Source organism: Panthera pardus, unplaced genomic scaffold (genome assembly GCF_024362965.1).
Source record: "Panthera pardus isolate Hobbes unplaced genomic scaffold, ASM2436296v1 HiC_scaffold_14, whole genome shotgun sequence".
Taxonomy (NCBI): Eukaryota; Metazoa; Chordata; class Mammalia; order Carnivora; family Felidae; genus Panthera; species Panthera pardus.
In genome coordinates, this window is record NW_026526699.1 from 2,287,324 (window position 1) to 2,309,348 (window position 22,025).

The 22,025-nt window shown below is 51.1% G+C and overlaps 1 protein-coding gene across 3 annotated transcripts in view; it reads left to right on the forward strand.

Annotated features, from left to right (window-relative positions):
• The first annotated feature begins 258 nt into the window (after positions 1–258).
• Positions 259–22,025, forward strand: part of TMEM132D (transmembrane protein 132D) — a 557,920-nt gene continuing 536,153 nt past the window's right edge. For 2 of the 3 annotated variants that reach the window (XM_019433787.2, XM_019433788.2), the window contains exon 1: positions 263–567. In XM_019433787.2, the coding sequence (XP_019289332.2) occupies positions 489–567 (79 nt within the window). In that variant the 5' untranslated portion in view covers positions 263–488. Of the gene's footprint in view, positions 568–22,025 lie in introns of all 3 variants that reach the window. The other variant, XM_053901888.1, reaches the window with a different exon arrangement.

The window sequence follows — 22,025 nt, forward strand, 5'->3', positions numbered from 1 at the left end:
GGCGCGCGGGGGCGGCGCCGCCAAACTTCGGGCGCGGGCGGCATGGGGACCGTGCGCCCGCGCGCCCCCGCGCCCCCCCCGCGCGCCCGGCCAGCCCCCCGGGGGCCCCCGCGCCGCCGCCGCCGCCGCCGCAGCCCCGCCGCCCCGCCGCCCGCGCGCGCTAGCCGGCTCCCGCGCTCCCGAGGCGGCCCCCCTCGCCCGCCGAGCGGGAGGCCCGACCCCGCGCGGACCCGAGCGAGGCGCCCGGCGGGGGCGAGGGGTGGGGTTTGCGGCGCGCGCCGGCCTCGGGGGAGCCAGTCCGGAGCCGCGCGCGGTCGTCGCCCGGCCGGCCATGGGCTGGCGGGCGGAGGGCGCAGGGCCCCGCGGCTGCTCGCGCCCCTAGCCGCGCTCCCCCCCACCCCCACCCCCGGGGCCAACCCGGGCCCGGCGGCCGCTGGTCCGCGCCCCGACGGCGCCGGGAGCCGAGGAGCCGCGCTCGGGTCTCCGGGATGTGCCCTTCTGAGATGGGGACGCCGTGGCACCGCTGGTCCCCCGTGCTCATCAGCCTGGCCGCCCTGCTCTCCAAAGGTGAGCGCCGCCGCCGCCTCCGGCCCGGGACTAACTTTGCCGCGAGTGAGGGTGCGGGAGCGCGCGTGGCTGGGGTGGCCGGGACGGAGGGCGTGGGTGTCGTGTGCGCGTGTGCACGCGCGCCGGCGGCCCCTCTTGCTGCAGGTCCCTCCCGGGGGGACTTGGCCGCGAGGTCCCCGGGGAGACTGGCGACGGACGCCGGGAAAAATAGCCCTGCGTCGGGGGAGGGGGCCGCGGAGAAGCCGCAGAGGGGAGGGGAGGCGGGCCCTGCCGGGGGAGGGGGCTTGGAATGACCGGGAAGGGCCCCGGAGCGTGCACCTGGCGCGTTCCCTGCCGGCGCCGACCTGTGAGGAAAGCATTCCAGGGCCCTCCTGTGTACGGGAATGCATTCAGTGCGTGGCAGGCTGCCGAAAACGGGGCCCCGGAGTGACCCCACCGCCCCCAGGACCTCGGGGAGGGGTGTCCTGCGGGGTCGAGGCTCCCGCCCTCCGGGGCCGCGGGGCCGCGCCAGCGTCGGCACGGCCTCGCCGCGGAGTTCTGACCGCAACTTGTCGGCAGGGCCCCGACCCGGAGCCTTGAGTGCAGGCAGGGACCCCTGCCCCGTGTGCCCCCTTCCCGTGCAGTCAGCACCCAGACCCGCATCCAGCAGCCGCTTTGGAGGCTCAGGGCGCTAATTCCCTGAAGGAGGAGTTAACGTGGTTCACGCAGGAGACGGTGGAAAGTACCAGCAATTCTTTTTCTTTATCGATCCGGACTCTGTGTTTTGTGAGCGGTTCCCTCCCAGCGCCTGCCTCCTGCAGAGAATCACGTTAGGAGGAAAGTGGAGATTCGTAGCAGGCTCCAGTGGGTGCCCCCCAAGCCCCGTCGACAGATTTTTTTCTGAAAAGATTTTCGAGAGGAGAGCTCCGAAACTTCAAAGCCACTTGTCATGCACAGAGCCTTTTAATGACAGGAAATCTCTGCGAGCTCTTGCAGAATCGCGGAGGTGAGGAAGGCCGGGATCTGAGGCCAGACGAGGACCGTTCACTTGCTGTGGTCCAGGGAGGGGAGGGTCGCCCACCCCGCTCGCTCGCCGTCTTTTCAAGCGCTGTTGGAGCGGGTTCACGGCTCCTAATTAGGAGTTAGAGCCGTCCCGAGGACCGGGGCCTCCGGGATTTTCGGCGCGCACGGGGAACCAAAGACAAGGTTGATGAATTCAGTGAATCCAACCCAGGCAGACGCGAGGTTAAAGAAAAAGAAAAAAAACAAAACCCAATTCACAGCAACAGCAGCGGTCTTGCATATGGCTGTGAGGCATATTTCTTTATTGGTTGTCACTTGATTTTCTGAAAGGAAGAGGCTTCTCTGTTTTTATGTTGTTAAGAAAGGTCCAGAATAGCTGGGTAAATATGACTTAACTCTCACGTTTCCTCGGGTATGTATGTAGCTCCGTTACCGATTTCTTTATGAGATTGGGCAGGGTTGGAGAAGACTGTATTTTCCCCGATGCCATCCAACTTTTTCAAGTGGAAACCCTGAAAAATGTCCTTAAAACAAGGGCCTGTGCGAGGTGGGGGGGGGGGGGGAGTCTCAGCGTGTGAAATGATGCCATCAGCCCAGCATGTGGCATATTTTGTGTGTTGAATTTAGAGACCTTAACTCAGCCAAACTGTTCAGAAGTGAGTCAGTGCTGTGTGGATTTTCCTACAGCGGCAGGCATGGTGCTGAGCCCGAGGTCGGTTATCCGGTGATTTTTCCCAATATACCGAAGAACAGGAAAAAGTGTGACCCCCCCTTCCCCCCCCAGCTATCATGTTATATAAAATTTCCTGGTGCGGATGTGATTTCTAAAGGCAGGGATGGCTCGTTCTGACCACCTGAAAGTTTTAGACCAGCTTGACATCGAATATGGACTCTGTTTTGAAGGATTTTGATTGGAAGCGAATGTAGGTCTGCACACGCGCGGACACGTGCACGTAACCCAAAGTGCCCGGTGGGTCTGGGGCCGATGAAAAAACGGAGATTACTTCCAAATATTGAATATCTGCTTCAGCGTGTTGTAGCTTTTACTGTATCGCTCTCATTCTTTCCAAATATGAATCCTTGAATGAACAGAAATGCAGATTTTAATTCCAGGCTGATGTCCTAGAACCTCACGTAATTCGTGAGCAGGCGGGGATTGGTCACAGAGCAAACCCACTCTGCTATAGATTGAAAAGCAAGTAAAAATAAAGCTTCGTTGTTTGTACTCCTTTAAAAAAGTTTTTTTTTAATGTTTATTTTTGAGACAGAGAGACAGAGTGTGAGTGGGGGAGGGGCGAGAGAGAGGGAGACCCAGAATCCGAAGCAGGCTCCAGGCTCCGAGCTGTCAGCACAGAGCCCGACGTGGGGCTCGAACCCACGAAAAGTGAGGTCATGACCCGAGCCAAAGTCAGACGCTCAACCAGCTGAGCCACCCAGGCCCTCGGCTGTTTGTACTTCTATCCTGGGGACCTAGAGATGATATCATGAGGTCAGTAAGTGACTGGCCACGTTGTCCTCTGGTCCCAGACTTCCCTGGAGAATGGTCTTCTGTCCGGTTGCCAGAGAGCTTGTGTCTTACGTGTAGGTCTAGTCCTGTTGGGAACTTGACGTGAACCAGGACTGTGTTTTTATACGCTGCTGTTCATTTCTGGGGCGGGGGGGGGGCAGCGATATGGAAAGTGGGGGCTGACAAGACAAAGGAATGAGAACACGGGAGGTGGGCGGGGAGCGGGCACGTTTCCACGAACACAGGAAGGTCACCGCATCTAGGTTGCTTGTCGTGACCCGCACCTGCGTCCTCCAGGGTGGGTTCTCCTGTACGTGGCAGTGAGAAGCGGACCCTCGGCGACCCCGGGGGGCTGGGAGAGGAGCCACTGCAGCGATGCAGGTCCCGTCTCAGGACCAGAGAGGGGTGTCGGAGGGGGGAGAACCCCCGCCTCCGTGGAGGGAGTGTCAGGAGAAATCCGGTACAGCCTTGGACCGGAAACAGCTCTGGTTTCCAGCCGCCCCTTGGCCAAGCCCGGACAAGGGGCTTGGCCGGGAGGCAGAACCGTCCAGGAGGGAGCTGGCCGGTGCCCGTGTGAGAGGCGGAGACGTGGGGGGACTCTGCTGCTTACACGTCAGTGTTAAAGGGCTGGGGAACAGGGGGATCGTTAACTTTCATTTCCTCCGAATTAGAAAAGTTAAACAACAGATACGGTTTTGTAACAATACTTACACGCAAAGAAAGGTAGAATTCCGAGTATGAGGATCTGTTTAATTGGTTCCATTTCGGTAGCCAAGAAAAAAATGAAAAACAAAAGCTCCACAAATACCCTACTGCAGAAGCTTCTGCTACCCTATGTTTCTGTGTCATCTGTCCATTGAAGCCACTCCTCCGTTCTTTGAACCGGTCATCACCCATTCATCTGTCTTTTTGTTCATCAGGCTATCCATCTAGCCATCCTTTTTCCCCCCTCCCTCCTTCCTCCCTCCCTCCCTCCCTCCCTTCCTTCCTTTCTCCTTGCCTCCCTCCTTCCTCCCTCCCTCTCTTCTTCCCTCCCTCCCTCTCTCCCTCCCTTCCTTCCTTTCTCTCTTCCTCCCTTCTTCCCTCCCTCCCTCCCTCCCTTCCTTCCTTCCTACCTTTCTCCCTTCCTTCCTCTCTCCCTCCCTCCCTCCCTCCCTTCCTTCCTACCTTTCTCCCTTCCTTCCTCTCTCCCTCCCTCCCTCCCTTCCTCCCTCCCTTCCTTCCTTCCTCCCTCCGTCCCCCCCTTCCATCCATCCCTCCCTCCATCCATCCTTCCACTCACAAATTACCACAGACGTGGGGACTTAAAAAACAGAAATTTATTCTCTCGCAGTTTTGGAGGCTAGGTGTCCATACTTAATATCGCAGGGCTGAAATCAAGGTGTCACCGAAGGCTCCAAGGGAGATCGTGTCTTGCCTCCTCCAGCTTCTGGTGGCCGCCTGCCTGCAGACCTTGCCACCAGCAGCTTCACTGCAGTCTTCCTGGCTGGTGCTACCCGCCTCTCCGCTCCGTTCTCAGCCTCTCCTCTCCGTGTCTGTGTGTAAAGTCTCCCCGCCTCCCTGTAGAAGCACGCACTTGCAGGGGAACCAACCAGAACAACCCACATCATCTCCCATCCTGTTCAATCGCATCCACAAAGACCCCTCTGCCCGCCCCCCATAAGGTGACACACAGGGGTGCAAGGGATTTGGACACAGATACCTTTTGCGCGTCCGTTTTCAACCTTTTCTGGGGGTTACATTCTAAACCTAGATTCTTCTGTCCCAAACTTTAAGTTCCTCTAGGGGCACACTGTGTATTTTTCTACGTAGCTTTGATTTCTCTCCAGTACATGGTATGGTTCTTTGGACCTTGCAAAGATACAATCAGTGTTCAAGTATGCTCAAGACTGTGGAACACCCCCGAAAGGCACTTTGCCCGAGGGTAAAATAATTTAATCGTGTATTTGTTTGTCTGTCTGTCTGTTTTTTTCCTTCAGTAATTCAAAGTGCCGTAGGAAATACTTTGGTCAATAATAGCGATGGCTAGTTTTGGGAGTAATTATTGTACGGCCGCTGTGCTGAGTGATTCAGGACAATGATTTCTGGGGGGACTTTTCAGATAAGCCTAACTGGTTGGAGTTTGTTATTAACTCCATTTTACAGATGCAGAAAGTGAGGCTCAGACGAGATCTCACAAGCAGAAACGGGCAGGGTCTGGATTCTGATCAGCCCATGCGCTTGGCCGCTCGTGGTGGTTTATAACGCCTGAAAACCAGTCCCTTCTTTCGTGCTTCCAGACTCGCTGACCGTTGAGTACAGAGAGGCCCTCGTTTGACTTGTAGCTCAGAGCCTAGTGTATGGTTGGTGCTCCACACATCTGTCCCTTGAAGAGCACAAGGGACGGGGTCGCCGACCTCCCCCCTACGCAGTAGAAGCTCCACTTAGGACTCTGACTCCCCAAAATCTGGCTGCCAGCAGTAGCTTGCCGTTGACCAGAAGCCTTACGCACCACGGACACAGTCGATGAGCGCGGGTTTCCGTGTTCTGTGAACTTCTTACCGTGTTCTTACGACAAAGGGAGCTAGAGCCAGTTATCGAGGGAACCGTGATGCGGTGCATTTCCAGGCCTGTGGTTCTCGAAAACAGTGCCCGTGTAAGTTCAAAGCCGCGTTGAACAGGTGGGCGAAAGGACGTCCTCGTCCGTAATCTCCTCGGCCTGAAATTTTCCAGCAGCGATGGGAAATGGTACCGAACGGGGGCTGAAGTGTCGATTTTTAAACATGCCTTCGGTAGTTGTCTTACTTATTTTCTGTCCTAACGGTCGCTGTTGAGGCGGAGCCGGGGGTGTGTCCGGGTGGGGTCGCGTGTGCGACACGGAGAATCGACCGTCGTGCGTGTGACTCAGCGGTCACGCCTGGCGCCGTGGGAGGACGTGGCTCCAGCCGTATCCACTGGATTTCCTTAGGCTGTGCTTTTCTTCCTCGAGACTTATTTGCTTGATGACTGGTAGTTGGTGCCTCTTAATCTCTTAATCCCTACCAATGTACATTGATTTTTAACTCCCAGACTGTCACAAAGGGTTAAGTGACACTCTGAGTCACATCACTGACGTCACCAGCACGCTTAGGCCCCAGATGTGGGGGGGAGGGACCTGCAGGACGCGGCGTGGGGGGGTGGCTCTTTAGAGAAGAGGTAAAGGAAGAGGCGGAAGCATGTAGGAGGAAGGCAGACAGACGCGGATCGATTTGCTTTCGAGAGGGGGACGGTGTGTCCCATGAACGGGTGAATCGGTGAGGTTGGCTCGGATGCCACACCCCAAGCCCGACTGAGCAGTGAGTCTCGAGGGGAGGCCGGCGACAGGGAGGTGGTGGGGATCGTGGGGACCCGCCGCGGGCTTGTGCCGACGTGAGACCAAAGGCTCAGAACGCACCTCCATCGCTTTTTGTCATTTATTAAAGAAAACCCTGCTTCTAGGAAGGAGTGAGGGGGGGCCCCCGACAGCCCGCAGCCGGTCTCCTCCACTTCTGCTGTGGGACGCTGGTTTTAAGGGTTCCTTTGACGCAGAAATACCGCCCAAGACACCCCGCCGCTTAACGGTGTACCGATCCGCAAAGAGGCAGGTCCGTGAACTTCAGGGTAGACAAAATCCCGACACGCGTTGGAAAAGAGGCTCGAGCACGTGTTGTCAGAGCAGGTGGCACCACAGCGGCCGAGGGAAAGAGCAGAGAGGGCACGGACGTCCTGCCTTCTCTGCCTGAAGTGAAGCGTCTCAATGGAGCGTCAGATCCGGGTTTGAGAAGACGGGCGGTCTCACGGTGCTTTTAGCTCTTGGGGACTTGACGTTCTCCTGTTGGCGTGAGGAACCGCGAGTTCGCGGATGTGGCTCCCAGTGCCCCAAGCTCTGTTTCCCCCACAGTGTGGTCCGGTGCCCTGAGGTGCTTTGGCGCCTGGAGGCTGTGGGGTTGCAGTGGCTGAGGTGACACAGTCTGTGGCCAGAGAGGAAGGTCCAGACTTGCTTACGGCAAGCATTCTGGGGGCACGCTTTGTGAAGAGGGCTGCGACCCGGAGCCTCCTTGGTCATTAGTCAGCAGGTGACTTGGAGATAGAGCGGGTGGTGGTTTCAGGGGAGGAGGGACAAGGCAAATGTGTTAAGAAAATGTGTTTCAGACAACTCGGGCAACGAGAGATGTTGGCGGAGGATGCCGAGAGAGAGGATCTCTTTTGCATCGTTGGCGGGAATGCAAACTGGTGCAGCCCCTCTGGAAAACAGTGTGGAGGTTCCTCAAAAAGTTACAAATAGAACTACCCCACGACTCAGCAATTGCACTACTAGGTATTTTAACCCAGGGATCCAAAAATGCTGAGTCGAAGGGGCACGTGCATCCCAAAGTTTATAGCAGCGCTATCGACAATAGGCGAAGTATGGAGAGAGCCCAAATGTCCATCCACTGACGAATGGGTAAATACACACGCGCACACACACACACACACACACACACACACACACATATGTGCACAGTGGAATACTACTCGGCAATGAAAAAGAATGAAATCTTGCCATTTGCAACAACGTGGATGGAACTAGAGGGTATTATGCTAAGCGAAATTAGTCCGAGAAAGACAGATATCGTAGGACTTCACTCCTCCATGGAATTTGAGAAACTCAACAGATGGACATAAGGGAAGGGAAGGAAAAATAATACAAAACCGAGAGGGAGACCAACCATAAGAGACTCTTAAATACAGAGACCAAACTGAGGGTTGCTGGAGGGGAGGTGAGTGAGGGGATGGGCTAGATGGGGGATGGGCACTGAGGACACTTGTTGGGATGAGCCCTGGGCGTCACATGTAAGCAATGAATCACTAGATTCTGTTTCTGAAACCATTATTATACTGTATGTTAGCTAACTTGGATTTAAAGAAAGAAGGAGAGGGGAAAGGAAAGGAAAGGGAAGGGGAGGAAGGGGGAGGGGAGGGGGAGGGGGGGGAAGGGAAGGGGAAGGGAAGGGGAAGGGAAGGAAAGGAAAGGGCGGGTAGGATGCTATTTTGTTGGCCGGGAAGATGAGGTCCCCTCTAGGACATGCTGTTTGGGAATCACCATTACATAAGCGAATCTGGAATTTCACGGTTCTGTGACTTTGATGGCATTTGAGAGCCCCGCTGCCCACACACAGCAGAGAATATTCAAGTTCAGGCTGTGACCTACCCAGTTTCTGACTTTTTATCTCCGGCAAGGAATGCCACCGGTCCTGGGCGCTGAGGGCTGTTGTTTACCTATCGGTGAGCTAGGTTCTCAGGAGGCAGAAAGGAGTATGAAGTCAACTCTGCCGTCGAGATGATGCAGGGAAGTGCGGGACACAGTCATAACCGTCTCTGGTAAAGCAGTGTGATCGGTACAGGGATGGACACGCCCTCTGATTATGTGGTGAGAGGAAGGATGCGTCCTTGGTGCCGCCGAATAACCCTTTGGAATCTCTTTCCTGCGGACTCCGCTCGCTCTGTGTTGGCCAGGATTCTTAGCTGCTGGCCGCAGGCTCTGTCCGGTGGAGGGGGGGTTGCTGGGTTGTGTGTGCAGACCCGCAGGGCGCCCTGGGGGCCCAGTTTGCTGAAGGACCAGTGGGGTGGGGGGTGGGGAGACCCCCAGCCACAGGCTGCTCCCATTCTGGCCCAGAGCCCGCCTTCGCCAGTGCCCTCCTCCCGGGACCTGGGGGCCCGGGGACTGGATGCTGCTGCTTCCCCGGGGCCCCCAGTACCTGAGCCAGCCCTGAGCCCTGGTTCCAGGAGGTTCCTGCCGGGCTGGTTAACAGGACTCAAGAAGGCAACTCCGAAGGGATCTGGAATTGGTGATAAATGTTCCGATCTTTGGAATCCAGAGAAACTCGCGCTGTGTTAAAGTTGATTTTTGACGCTATTGATGTTGCCGAGAGAGTCATGTTGGAGTATCTCACCCTTGTTAGTTTTCTCTAACTAACAAGAGGGCTATAGGACAGAGGCAAGAGGGGCGCCTGGGAGGCTCAGTCCCTTGACCGTCCGACTTCAGCTCAGGTCGTGATCTCACGGTCTGTGAGCTCGAGCCCCGTGTTGGGGTCTGTGCTGGCAGCTCGGAGCCTGGAGCCTGCTTTGGATTCTGTGTCTCCCTCTCTCTCTGCCCCTTCCCCACTCACATTCTGTCTTCATCTCTGTCTCTGTCTCTGTCTCTCTCTCTCCCCAAAACAAATAAACATTAACAAAAAAAAAAAAAAAAAGAAGGAAGCAAGAAGTCTTCCTGTGTGTTTCTGACATTCCTTATCATGGCGTTGGGAAAGAAGTGCTCAATCCATAGCTGATTTGATTCTGGGTTTTCTAGGCAATCCCTCTGCCTTCTAGGATTTGAAAGTAGTCCTTGTGTTTCTTTGAGCAGGAGAAGAGGACCGGTTCCGTTTTATCATCCCAAGGGCCTCTCTCTAGGTTACTGTTCCCAGTCAGCATTTAACAGGTGCTGTAAAGGGAGAAATCAGAGCAGGTCTCGGGCTGGGACGACCCCCTTCTGGAACGTAAAACAAGGCAGAGGACAGTCTCCCAGAACCTGCGGGTTGAACAGAAACGTTCTACCTGAGATTTACTTAAGGCGGCACTTTGTACTGATCAGTACTTGGACATGTTTGTGTTGCAGGCATGAAACAAAGCTTTCGGGTTGCCTGGGGGGTACAGGAGTGAGGATAGGCCAGCCACGGTACAGGGGTAAGCAAATGGCCGCGTCTTGGTGGATTAATTTGAGAAAGGGTTACTTCTTGTTCACTTAGAGCCTAGTTGACCTGCCTCCACCTTCTTGTTATGCCGCTTGGGGCACACGGCCTCTGCAGGCATCACGGGAGGGGAAGAGAGGGCCAGAGGATCACGTGGGATGCTTTTAAAGTCCACATTCGGAACTGGCTTCACTACTTAATGCGCACCTCCCACTGACCGGCACTTAGAAGCGAGGCCTCCCTCTGACCGCGGGGGGGGGGGGGGGGGCTGGAAAATGTAGAGCAGCACGTGTCCCTACGCGTGGTGAGTACTCACAGTCTCTGCCGGAAGGGAGAAGGAAACATGCTGCTTCCTGTAAGGGAAGTTCTGCAGGTAAGCTGGCATCAGGCAAGGCTTGATCCAGGTGCGTGTGTGATGCCACAAGGCCCTAGAGCCTCTCTGCTCCTGTATTAGGAGCTGTATTGCTTCTGTATTTTAACTGTATTGCTTCTGTTCTTAGAGACACTGCCCCTCATTTAGGCAGCATGCTTCCCAGCTCAGAATTAAATCTTCTTACCCAAAATTCGCTAAAAACAAAGAACATTTCCTTTCACAGTTCCATCAAAGTTCTGGACCTGCTCTGGAGAGGCCACATTTCCCCATGAGCCTCCTTAGGCAGAGCCAGGAGTGGGAATCCACCCAGATCAGCTGGTATGAGAATGGGGACAGCATGATACGTATAATTTGGAATGGCGATACTCAGAAAGGATCGTGGATGCTGGATGTTCACCGTAAGAGCGATATTCCACACGTACGGTCTTTGCAGTTTTAAACCTAAAATGAAAACGTTCACACGGTCTCCAATATTTAACCTTACGGGGAATTTTGGGTTCCTGCTCAGGTGACAGCTCTCCGTACAGAACTGTCCCCTCCCAGAGAAGTGACTCTCTATCCCTTCCAGTGTTTAAATGTGATGAAGGCTCTTGTTTCCAATGGTTGTAATTTTTCAGAGTCCTTAATTAGATGTAAAAACTATGCACAATAGGAATTACTGCTGTGATTAAATATTTGCATTATGTGCTGTTAAAAGCAGGCATCAAAACACGTAATTGCTTGTTTTACAAGCATTCAGTATTTTGAAACTTGAGGTCCCCGAAAGCCCGGGGAATTCTGTTGGAAGGGAGAGAGACCCACTCAGACGGTATCGTTTGCGTTTTCAGGGAGCAGCGGCGTGTTGGGAAGGGAACGGCGGTTTAGGGATGCGGCCACACGCGTGGAGCTTAGCGAGTTCTGGGCGTCTGGTCCCAGTGCGTCACCAAGGGTGCGTTCTTCTTGATTTCTGTGCGGAGTTTGGCCCTGACGGCAGGGGCTCGGGTTTCTCCTGTAGTGACACAGTTTCCAAGGTGTTCTGAATTCTAGACAGCCTACTATTTAGGCTTTCGAAAGGAAAATGGCTTGTAGGGTGGGTCGGGGCCAAATGTCTCATTTTCACTATTCCGCAGTAATTTTCCTGGAATTGTTTTGGTTGCGGTAAAGAGATTTTTGATAGGAAGGGGGCATTATCACTATTCTTGTACAATTTAATGTTTGTTTATTTATGAGGCAGAAAGAGACAGAGCATGAAGGGGGGAGGGTCAGAGAGAGAGAGACACAGAATTGGGAGCAGGCTCCAGGCTCCGAGCTGTCTGCACAGAGCCTGACGTGGGGCTCGAACTCACGAACTGTGAGATCATGACCTGAGCCGAAGTTGGATGCCCCACTGACCGAGCCACCCAGGCACCCCATCTTCTTGTGCAATTTAAATGTAAACACAGGCCTCGTGAATCTGAAGGAGGTAGAACAGAGAAACAGGGTGTGTCATGTCTTTACCAGATAGAAAAGAAAAAGCCCTCTCTTGCCTTGTGTACCTTATGTCCGGGGTGTGGCTCTGGGTGGACGGGTGTCAGGTCGAGACTGTGGTCCGCAGGTACGTCTCATGTGGCTGCCACAGCGAATGTCTCGTCAGTATTTTGAAATCAGGAGATCTTCATAAAAATGTGGGTTTTTCTGCTCCCCTTGATGGATGGTTCCGCGTGGTGACAGGTGGGTCCAGCTACGTACGCAGTAGCTGTGGGGCCCACACCTGTCACCATTGTCCTGGGCTGGAAGCGCTGTTTCGTAGGACAGAGCACGACTTCTCTGTCCTCCGTGTCCGCCAAAAGCGGGGAAACGAAATACAGACAGCCCACGTGTGTTGGATGTGATCTCCCCGGGCCCTGGCGGTGGGGGCACGAGCAGCTCGGGTGGTGTCAGTCCTCCCTTTCATTTACGCTGTTTGTTTGGAGCAGTGTGTCCTTGAATAGGATGTATGCATGGGGGGAGCCTAAGGCAGAGACCTTCTGGGAGGAGTTCATTGGGGGTGTTTGAAAGGTTAGAGTTCACAGATCCTTAACTTCTGCGTGCATTCGCTCGTTTATGTTTATTTTTTTGTTTTATTGAGAGAGTGCACGCAAGAGAGGGGCAGAGAGAGAGGGGGCAGAGAATCGAAAGCGGGCTCTATGCTGTCAGCACAGAGCCTGATGTGGGGCTCAAACTCACAAACTGTGAGTTCTTGACCTGAGCCAGTGTGGGACGCTCAACCGACTGAGCCACCCAGGTGCCCCGTGCATTTGCTCTTAAATGTCATCTTTTTTTTTTTTTTTTTTTTTTTTTTTACTATAGTGACACACAAGGTTTCCCTAGCTTCAGGTGTAGTATTCACTCTTTAACTTGATCTCTCCAAATTTACAGTTCGGCCTGTTATCTTCTGTGTCTGTCTGTCTACCTCTCTCTCTCTCTCTCTCTCTCTCTCTCTCTCTCACACACACACACACACACACACACACACACACAGCTTTGACTAAGATAGAAAGGTTCTCCTCCATCTACGGTCTTAACTGGGATTCATTTCTTACGGGCATTAAAACCTCCACTGTCCCACGAGTACAGTGAGACAATTCCTTTGGTCAAGACAGCAGAATACTCCCATCCCATATAGCGCATTAAGAGGTACATTTACAGGAGGAGAATTGCTTTTTGTTAAAAAAAGTTATGTATGGAAATGGGAGACATTTATGCTGTTTTGTGCCCCAGTCAAAATTGTAATAATGCCAGCTTGAAGACCTTTTTGAGTACTGAGACTCTTACAGTGAGAAGAGACAAAAAAAGTTTAAGTTCTGTGTGTATCCACATAGATTTTTTGTTGTAAAAAGGTACAGTGGGATAATGGATACATTATTTTCAAGAGTACGGTACGTTACATTAGGATAAATTTCTGTGAGGCAACTAGAACGGACATAGGAGTTCGGGAGAAAAGGGAACAACGGCACATTTCTGGTTGTTAATGGAGAGCTCTTCATGGATTTTATAAATGGATGGTGGTGGGTGTCAGGGCATTCTGTTATTTATATCCCAGTGGATATATTTAAGAGAGTGATATAACGGTTTAATCTTAAATGTCAAGATTTACAACACACTAGAAACCTTATCCTTAGCAACTGTTGGAACGCTGATAAGAAACAATACGGATCATTTTTTATATGTGCGAGGGGGTACATAGTTATAAAAGGTTTCTCGTAGGGATTTCGGGAGGAATCAGCCGTCTAGTGGTTCATCCCGCGGCCCAAGCCACGCCGTGGACCGAGGACATCAGAATAGCTTGGGATCAGGGCACTGGTGGTTTTGAAGGGCCCCCCAAGTGATTCTGATGGGCAGTCGAGGCTGAGAGCCATGAGGCGAAGCCATCAAAGGAAGGCATCTGTTTTTGTGGACGAGAGGTAAAGCAGTGATTCTGAAACCTGGCTGCACATTAGAATCCCGTGAGAGGATATTTTTGGGGGGTTGGGTGTGTCCCGTTAATAAAGGTACATTTGCATGGAGTACAGGTCACCTTTTTACGGTACAGGTCTGTGAATTTTGGCAAATGCAGATCGTCTTGTAACCGTCAGGATGCAGAGAGCATTTCCATCACCCCCAAGAGTCTTGTGCTCTCCCCGGCTGGTACCTCCTCCCGCCCTCATCCCCCGGCAGCCGCTGCTCTGTAGTTGTGCCTTTTTCCAGAATGTTCTATAAACGGTGTCACACGCTGTGTAGCCTTTTGAGTTGGGCTCCTTTCACTTAGCACAACGCGTTCGATCTTGTTCCCGGTGGTCGGATGTGTCGGGAGTTCACCTGTTTCCCTTAGCGAGGAGCGTCCTACCGTATGGCAGACCGGAGTTTGTTTTTCGTTTGCCAGATGAAAGACACTCAATTTGCTGGTAGTTTTGGCCAGCGTGAATAAATCCGCTACAGGTGTTTGTGGGCAAGTGTTGGTGTGAATGTCCGTGTCCACTGCCTTGCGGGTACACGCTTGAAGATAAGACGGCTGGGCAACGTGCTGAGTGTGTGGCTCACAGAGTAAGAAACTCTCAAGCTGTTTTTGCAACGTGGTTGAACGGTTGGCGTCTGTAACGGGGACGTGTCACCTTCCGGCTGCTCCACACCCTTGCCAACACTTGATATTTTCACACTGTAATTTTACTTTAGCTCTTCTAATACGTGTGTAATGATATCCCATAATTTCCCTGATTGCTAGTGATGTTGAACGGTTTTCAGCGGCTTTTTTGCCATCTGCGTATCTTCTTTGGTAAAGTATCTTCAAATCCTTTGCTGTTTTAAAACAGGAAACTAGGGGCGCCTGGGTGGCTCGGTCGGTTGAGCCCCGACTTCGGCTCAGGTCATGATCTCACGGTTTGTGGGTTCGAGCCTCACATCAGTCTCTGTGCTGACAGCTCGGAGCCTGGAGCCTGCTTCGGATTCTGTGTCTCTCTCTTTCTCTCTGCCCCTCCCCTGCGCATGCTGTCCCTGTCTCTCAAAAAATGAGTTAAGCGTTAAAAAAAAAAATAAAAAAAAAAAACAGGCAACTAATGTGGGCTGTCTGGCTCCGTTCGGAGAATTATTTGTGTCGCCTGGATATGTGTCTCTTACCACATATGTGATTTGAGCATCGTTTCTCCTTGGTCTGCGATGTGTCATTTCTTCCTGGTAACTGGCCTTTGGCAGAGTGGATTTCTTTATTTTGATGAGGTCCGAGTTCCCTTTGTCTTTTATGGAATTGCTTTTCTTTTCCTATCTTAGAAATATTTGCCAAATGAAAGGTCACAAAGCATGTTCTCCTGGAAATGTAATAGTTTTGGGTTGTACACTGAGGTCCATGATCCATTTTGGGTCAACTTTTAGGTTTTTTTTTGCATGCAAATGCCCAGTTGTTCTGGCCTAATACGTTGTAAAGACTGTTAATTCTCTCTTAAATCAGCTTTCTGTTTTTTTGTGAAGACCCTTCGACCTTATGTGGTAGGCATGTTCCGGACTGTCAGTTTCGTTCCCCTGACCCACACGTCTGTTCCTTCACCGAGACACCCCCCCCCCGCCCCGCCCTCCATGGCTGTTCTTTATAATGAATCATGAAATCAGGCAATGTGAATCCTCCAATTCTGTCCTTTGTTAAAAACGCTTTGGATGTTGCAGTTTCTTTGATCTGCAGTTTATATTTTGGAACTAACTTGTCAATTTCTTTAAAAAAAAAAAAGAAAGAAACCGCTGGGATTTTAACTGGGATTGCATCGACTAAACAGAAGATACACCTTTGTAATAATGAGAACTCCCACCTTAACAACCAGCCCTCTGATCCATGAGCATGGTACATCTGATGGTGTATTTAGGTTTTCTTTGGTTTTTCTCGTGACTGTGCTATCATTTTCAGCATACAGATGCTGTACATGACTTTTAGATTTATGCCGGAGTCTTCCATGTTCTTGGGGAGCTGTTGTGAATGGTATTCTTTTTTAAGATTTGAATTTACGGTCTTTATTGCAATTATATAGGAACACTTAATTTTGTATGTTGATTTTGTATATTGATTTTCGTATATTGATCTTGTATCCCAAACTCATTTATTTTTGGTTTTGTTTTCTGGTAGACTCTTGGGCATATTTTGCATGGTCAGCCATGCCATTTGTGAATATGGTTTTACGGCCCCGTTTTCCATCTGTAGGACTCCCCCCACCCCGCCCTGTTCCCTCTGCACAACCCCCAGGATAATGTGGAGTAAGAGTGGGAATAGCTCCCATCCTTGCCCCGTTCCCAATAGCACGCCTTTAACCGTGATGTTGGAGGTTTCATGTGGATGATTTGTATGAAGATGAAGAAGTTTTGCTCTGTTTCTTGTGTGTTGAAAGGTTTTATCATAAATGGAATTTGAACTTTGTCTGACCCTTCTATTGTGTCCGTTCCATTGTCCTGTGGTTTTTGTTGATAGTTTAGACTACGTTGATGTTCAGATATTGAATCACCTGTATTCCTTGCACCAACCCAACTTAGTCGTGGTATAATTCTTTTTATGTGTTGCTGTCTTGGATTTTCTAATATTGAGGGTTTTTGTGTCTAAGCTCTTTTTTTACAGTTTTTTTAAAAAATGTCTTTGACTAGTTTTTGTGTCAGAGTCATCCTGGTGTTGTAGAATGAGACATGGAATGTTCCCTCCTGTTCTGTTTTCTGGGCAAGACTGTATGCATTCAATGTAGTGCTTCTTAAAATGTCCAGTTTAAGTCGTCTGGTGAAACTGCCTGGGTCTGGAGGTTTTTTCTTTCCGAAGCTTTTACATTGCAAATTTAAAATGTTTTAGGACTATTTACATTATTTAATGGCTTTAGGACTATTCACATTACCTGTTTTATATGGAGTGGGTTTTGGTAGTATATGTTTTTTTGATGAGTTGGTCCATTGTATCTAAATTATCATATTTATGGGAATAATGTTCATAATATTGCTTTATCTGCCTTTTCCTAACTGTGAGATCTGTAGTGATGTCCTCTATTTCATTCCTGCAATTAGCGGTTTGTTTCTTTTCTCTGTTCTTGGTCAGTCTGGGTAGAGGTTTATGAATTTTATGTGTCTTTTTAAAGAGCCTGCTTTCACTTGTCATTTGTTTTTCTTTTTTCCCCATTTTTATTGATTTCTAGTCTTATTTTTATTATTTCATTTTGTGGCTTTGGTTTTAATACTTTTCTTCTTTTTTTAAAAAAAGTTTTATAATGTTTATATATTTCTGAGTCAGAGACAGCATGAGCAGGGGAGGGGCAGAGAGAGAGGGAGACACAGAATCTGAAGCAGCTCCAGGCTCCGAGCTGTCAGCACAGAGCCTGATGGGGGGCTCGAACTCATAAACCGTGAGATCATGACCTGAGAAGAAGTTGGTCGCTCAATTGACTGAGCCACCCAGGCACCCCAATACTTTAATTCTTTTTTAAAATCTAATATCTTCACAGGGAGGCTTAGATCATTTTCTGAGACATTTCATCTTTTTCTGATAAAAGCACCTAATGCTATAGATTTTCCTCCAAGTACTGTTTAAGCTCTGTCCCTCAAACTTTATTTTCATGTAATTTACAATTATTTCTCTTGGGATTTCCTTTTGACCCATGTGTTATTTAGATATTTGTTGTTTATGTCTGAAATATTTGAGGATTTCATGAATACCTTTTTTTTTCTTATATGAAATTTATTGTCAAATTGGTTTCCATACAACACCCAGTGCCCATCCCAGCAGGTGCCCTCCTCACTGCCCATCACCTCCCCCGCCTTCCCTCCCACCCCGCATCAACCCTCAGTTTATTCTCAGTTTTTAAGTCTCTTATGGTTTGGCTCCCTCCCTCTCTGTAACTTTTTTTTTCCCCTTCCCCTCCCCCATGGTCTTCTGTTAAGTTTCTCAGGATCCACATAAGAGTGAAACACGAATACCTTTCTGATACTGATTTCTAGTTTAATCCCAATTTGGTCAGAGATCAGACCTTGTAGGAAGTCAGTTTGTTTATATATTTGAGTATTTTTTATGTTCCAGAATAAGGTCTGTCTTGCTAAATGCTCCTTACCTTAAAATTTTTTTTTTTAATCTTTATTTATTTTTGAGAGAGAGACAGACAGAGTGCGAGCGGGGGAGGAGCAGAGAGAGGGAGACACAGAATCCGAAGCAGGCTCCAGGCTCTGAGCTGTCAGCACAGAGCACGACGCAGGGCTCGAACCCCCAAACCGCGAGATCATGACTTGAGCCAAAGTTGGACGCTTAACCCACTGAGCCACCCAGGCGCCCCTGTGCTCCTTACATTTTAAAAGGAATATTGTATTATTGCTTTTGTTGAGTGGAGTTTACTCAGTTGATAGCGTTCTGCAAATATTCTACATTCTGAGTGATTTTCTGTTCCTTTCGTAACTAAGAGGGGAGTGTTGACCTCCCCAAATATAATTTTGGATTTTTCTGTTTCTCCTTTTGGTTCTGCAAGTTTTTGCTTTATATATTTTTGAAGTCCTTTTGTTAAATGCAAACACATTTGGGATTGCTATGTATGGTAGGTGGATTGGCCCCTTTTACAAACATACAGTACCTATCCTCCCACCATATTATGGCTTATTTTTGTCTCATCTTAATAGAGTTACTTCTGTTCTTTTGTTACTGTTTGCCTGGTATAGTTACCTATGTTTTCCCCATCCTTTTTTTTTTAAAGTAGTTAACGTATTTATATTTATAGTATATTTTCTGTAGATAGCATGTGACTGGGTGTTGCTTTTATATCCACTACAATAATCTGTTTTTTTTAATGTTTATTTATTAATTTTGAGAGAGAGAGAGAGAGCATGAGCATGAGCGGGGGTGGGGTGGGGGGCAGAGAGAAAGAATCCCAAGCCAGCTCTGCAGTGTCAGCACGGAACCCCATGAGGGGCTCTAACTCACGGAACTGTGAGATCATGACCTGAGCTGAAATCAAGGGTCAGATGCTTTATCGACTGAGCCACCCAGGTGCCCCAGCAATCTTTGGTTTTTAATTGGGTGTTGAGACAATTTCTACGTCATAAAATTATGTAATTTCATATATATTTGGGTTACAATCTACCAATCGTTTCAGTTGTGTGTTGTTTGTTCTTTTTTTTGCGTGTGTGCCCCCACCTTGCCTACTTTTCAGTTAATGGAATATTGTTTACAGTTGTATTTTATCTTGAGTGTTAGGTTATTATTTATACTTTTAAAAAATCACGGTGGTAGCTGCCCTAGGGTTTTCAGCATGGACCTCTATCACAATCTAATTTACAAGCAGTATTTCACGACCTAACGTGCGGCATGAAAACCTTGCAACGGTAAATTTCCAATTTCTCTCTCTTCCTGTTCGTTTTATTAGTGTCCTTTATTTTATTTTTAGACATGGTATAAGCCCACGCGATGTTGTTATGATTTTTGCTTTCTACAGTCAATTATCTTTTATAGCAATTGAAAATAAGAGAAAATTGGATTTTATATCTGCTTTGACTTTAACCATTTTCAGGAGTCTCCATTTCTTTGTGTCGATCCCCGTCCCTGCCTGGTAATGTGTTCTGTCTGTCTGAAGAACTGCCTTTGCCCTCTCTTGTCTTAGAGGTCTCATGGCAATGTAGCCCTATTTTGGGGATATTTTTATTTCCAGAAAATATGTTCTTTATTTACAGATGTTGCTTTATCGTCTCCTGGCCCCTGTGGCTTCCGAGAGGAAGTCCGCTGAAATCCTCATCTTGGTTCTTCTGTGTGTAATGTGTCTCTTCGGCTGCCATCAAAATTTTGTTTTATTTTTCTTGGCTGTTTGGAGATAACGGGTCAATATATGCTCTTTCTAATTTATTTTCATCGTTTGAGATTCTTTGAGCCTCTCGATGTGCGGTTTGATGTCTTTCGTTATTTTGGGTAAGTTGGCGCTCATTTCTGCTTTCGGCCTCTCTTCCCCTTGGGATTCCAGTTCGGGTTGGGCCGCCTCTTGCATAGCGTCCCGCGGTCCAGGATGCTCTGCTTCTCACTCTCTAGTTTCTCTTGCACAGATTCAGGGGCAGTAATTTCTGTTGACCTGTTTTCCTAACACGGATGCTTCCCTTGGCCCTTTTCAGGTCCACGAGTAAGCCCACTGATGACTCCTCAACTGTGTGAGGTTTTTGTTACGTTACGATTGCTCGTGTTTCCATCTGCCATTTTCTTAGATCCGCGTCTTTGCCGGAACCCCCCACCCCCATCTGGCCACGAGGCTGTCCACCAGCATCGGCCTGTGGGGCCCCTGGAGTCTCTTCCTCTGGCTCCGGCACAGGTGAGGTCTCGTCTTCTTGAAGGACGTTTACTTCCTGACATTCAGGTCCCTGGTGAGTTATGTTATGGATCCCCGTGGGGGTCCAACCCGGAAGACAGAGAGCACGTCAGATCCTTTCTGCGAGGACACTTCAGTGCAAGAGGTGAGGAGAGGCTGACAGCCGGCGGGGGCAGGGGTGACAGATTCCCTGCAACAGGAGCTGTGCCGTCTTGAGGTGAAGGGACGAGGGGAGGAGACCGGGCTCCCCCGGTCCAGCTTCCTGGACAGGTGTTTGCTGCTGGGGCTGCCAAGGAAAAAGATACAGCTGCCTTCCTAGAAGTCCCCCAGACACAGCGTATGGGGCCGAAGTCCTGACCCCTCTCGCTTCCTCCATGAGGCCCGCTGACCTGGGAGCCAGGATGTGCCTGCAGGGCCGGATGGAACAAGAGAACTGTTGGGAAATGCTCACAGGTGGCAACCAGCCATCTCCCAGAGACCTCGAGTGTAACCACCTGATTAAGCAAAGCTAATTTTGTTACCTGTTGCAGTAAGAAGTCTGTAGAGACTCTCGGTAGTATCCCAGAACACTCCAGGTCAGGTGTGGAGGTAGAGAACTTGGGGGTCTGCGCCCAGCTGACTGAAGGCGAGGCCATGTGGGCATCGCGGGCACATGAAAGCGGAGGCTTGAGGATCCTGTGCCACCGCAGTTACGGGCTGAGCGAGCCTTGCGGCCAGGCGAGCCTTTGTCGTTCTGGGAAGGGTGGGGGCTCTTTGCCCCGATGAGCAATCTCTTGTTCGCATAAATCAGTTTTAGGGCGACTTCCTGAAGCAGACAGGGAGGTTATTTATTATTTCACAGCCTTATCTGCCCAGGCGGGCATTTCCTGGCTCGGACTGTAAAGGCGCTTTGATACAGACGGTGGTAGTTTCGAGCCTTCTTGCTTGAGTGTCTGGACGCAGATGGCCTCCGTCCCTAGGGCACAGCGGACAGAAGCCGACCTGAGTGTGTGGAAGGGATGCCGGCGTCCCTTCGTCATCCCGGGGCTGAGGATACAGGCGGCCCCGCGCGTGTGGGTTTCAGCGCGTGGTTGGGCCGCAGACGTCAGGCCCGCGAACTCCGGCCTGGAGAAGCGGCGGCCACCCCTGTGCCGAGTCACAGACACCGGGAGTCAGCTTTGCGGAACAGGCTGCCTTCACGGCCCGAACAGAGCCGTGGGGAGGCTGCGGGACGAGGCCTTAGGTGGTGGCTGCGCGCACGTGTGCGCGGGTGGCGTGTGCGCATGCGCGGGGGCAGGTCGCGTGAGGCTGCCGCCCTTGAGTCGCCCGGCCTGCTCTTTGACCCGTGTCTGTCTGCGGGCCGAGGGTAGGAGACACGTGAAGGAGGCTGGCCCTCCGCGACCTTATTTGCCCTACGCGTTTGAGGGTGTCCCTCAGCGGAGCGAATCCCTCCCTCCGCTGGCAGGTGCCTCGGAGCGTCAGCCCTTGACCGGCCGGATCCGCGGGTCCGACGGGCGCACAGGAAACGGCTGGGATTTAGGAGAGGGCACAGGAACGTCTCTGCGGGTCTGGCTCCCCGGACGCGTGTGCCCCCTAGCCGTGGCGAACGGTCTTCGTTCCGGCTCAGCCCTGGAAGGAGGGCGGTGTTTCGTATTCCTTCCTGAAGGGGTCGGAAGGAGCCGGTTTCTTCACAAAGCCGTGCCTCCCTCACCCTGGACTCAGGGGGGAGCCCACTGTCATCGTGGGGGGTGTCAGCCGTGTGTGCGCACACGCCTTCCGTTCCCAGGTCTCCTATAGCATCTTGGTTCTCTTGGGGAGAGGACACCCCTTCTCTGGGTCAGTCTGTACAGTGAGGGCAGGCTGAGCCCACCTCTGGTGGCAGAGGTGGGTACGTGGCCCAGCGATGAGGCGGTCACCGCGGCCCGTCCTCCTGGCCCAGTGGCTGGTCAAGGGTCGGTACCCGGTCCCATTCCAGGAAACGAGAGGCAGGCTTATGACTTTTGGTGGAAACCGTGGAAAAGATAAGTTCACTCTTTGTGGGGATGAATGACCGTGAGCATCGGGTGTGACTGGGGCTGCTGGAAGTCACCTCGCCGAGTGCAGTCAAAGATGTAGGGAGATGCCGAGCTTGGTGG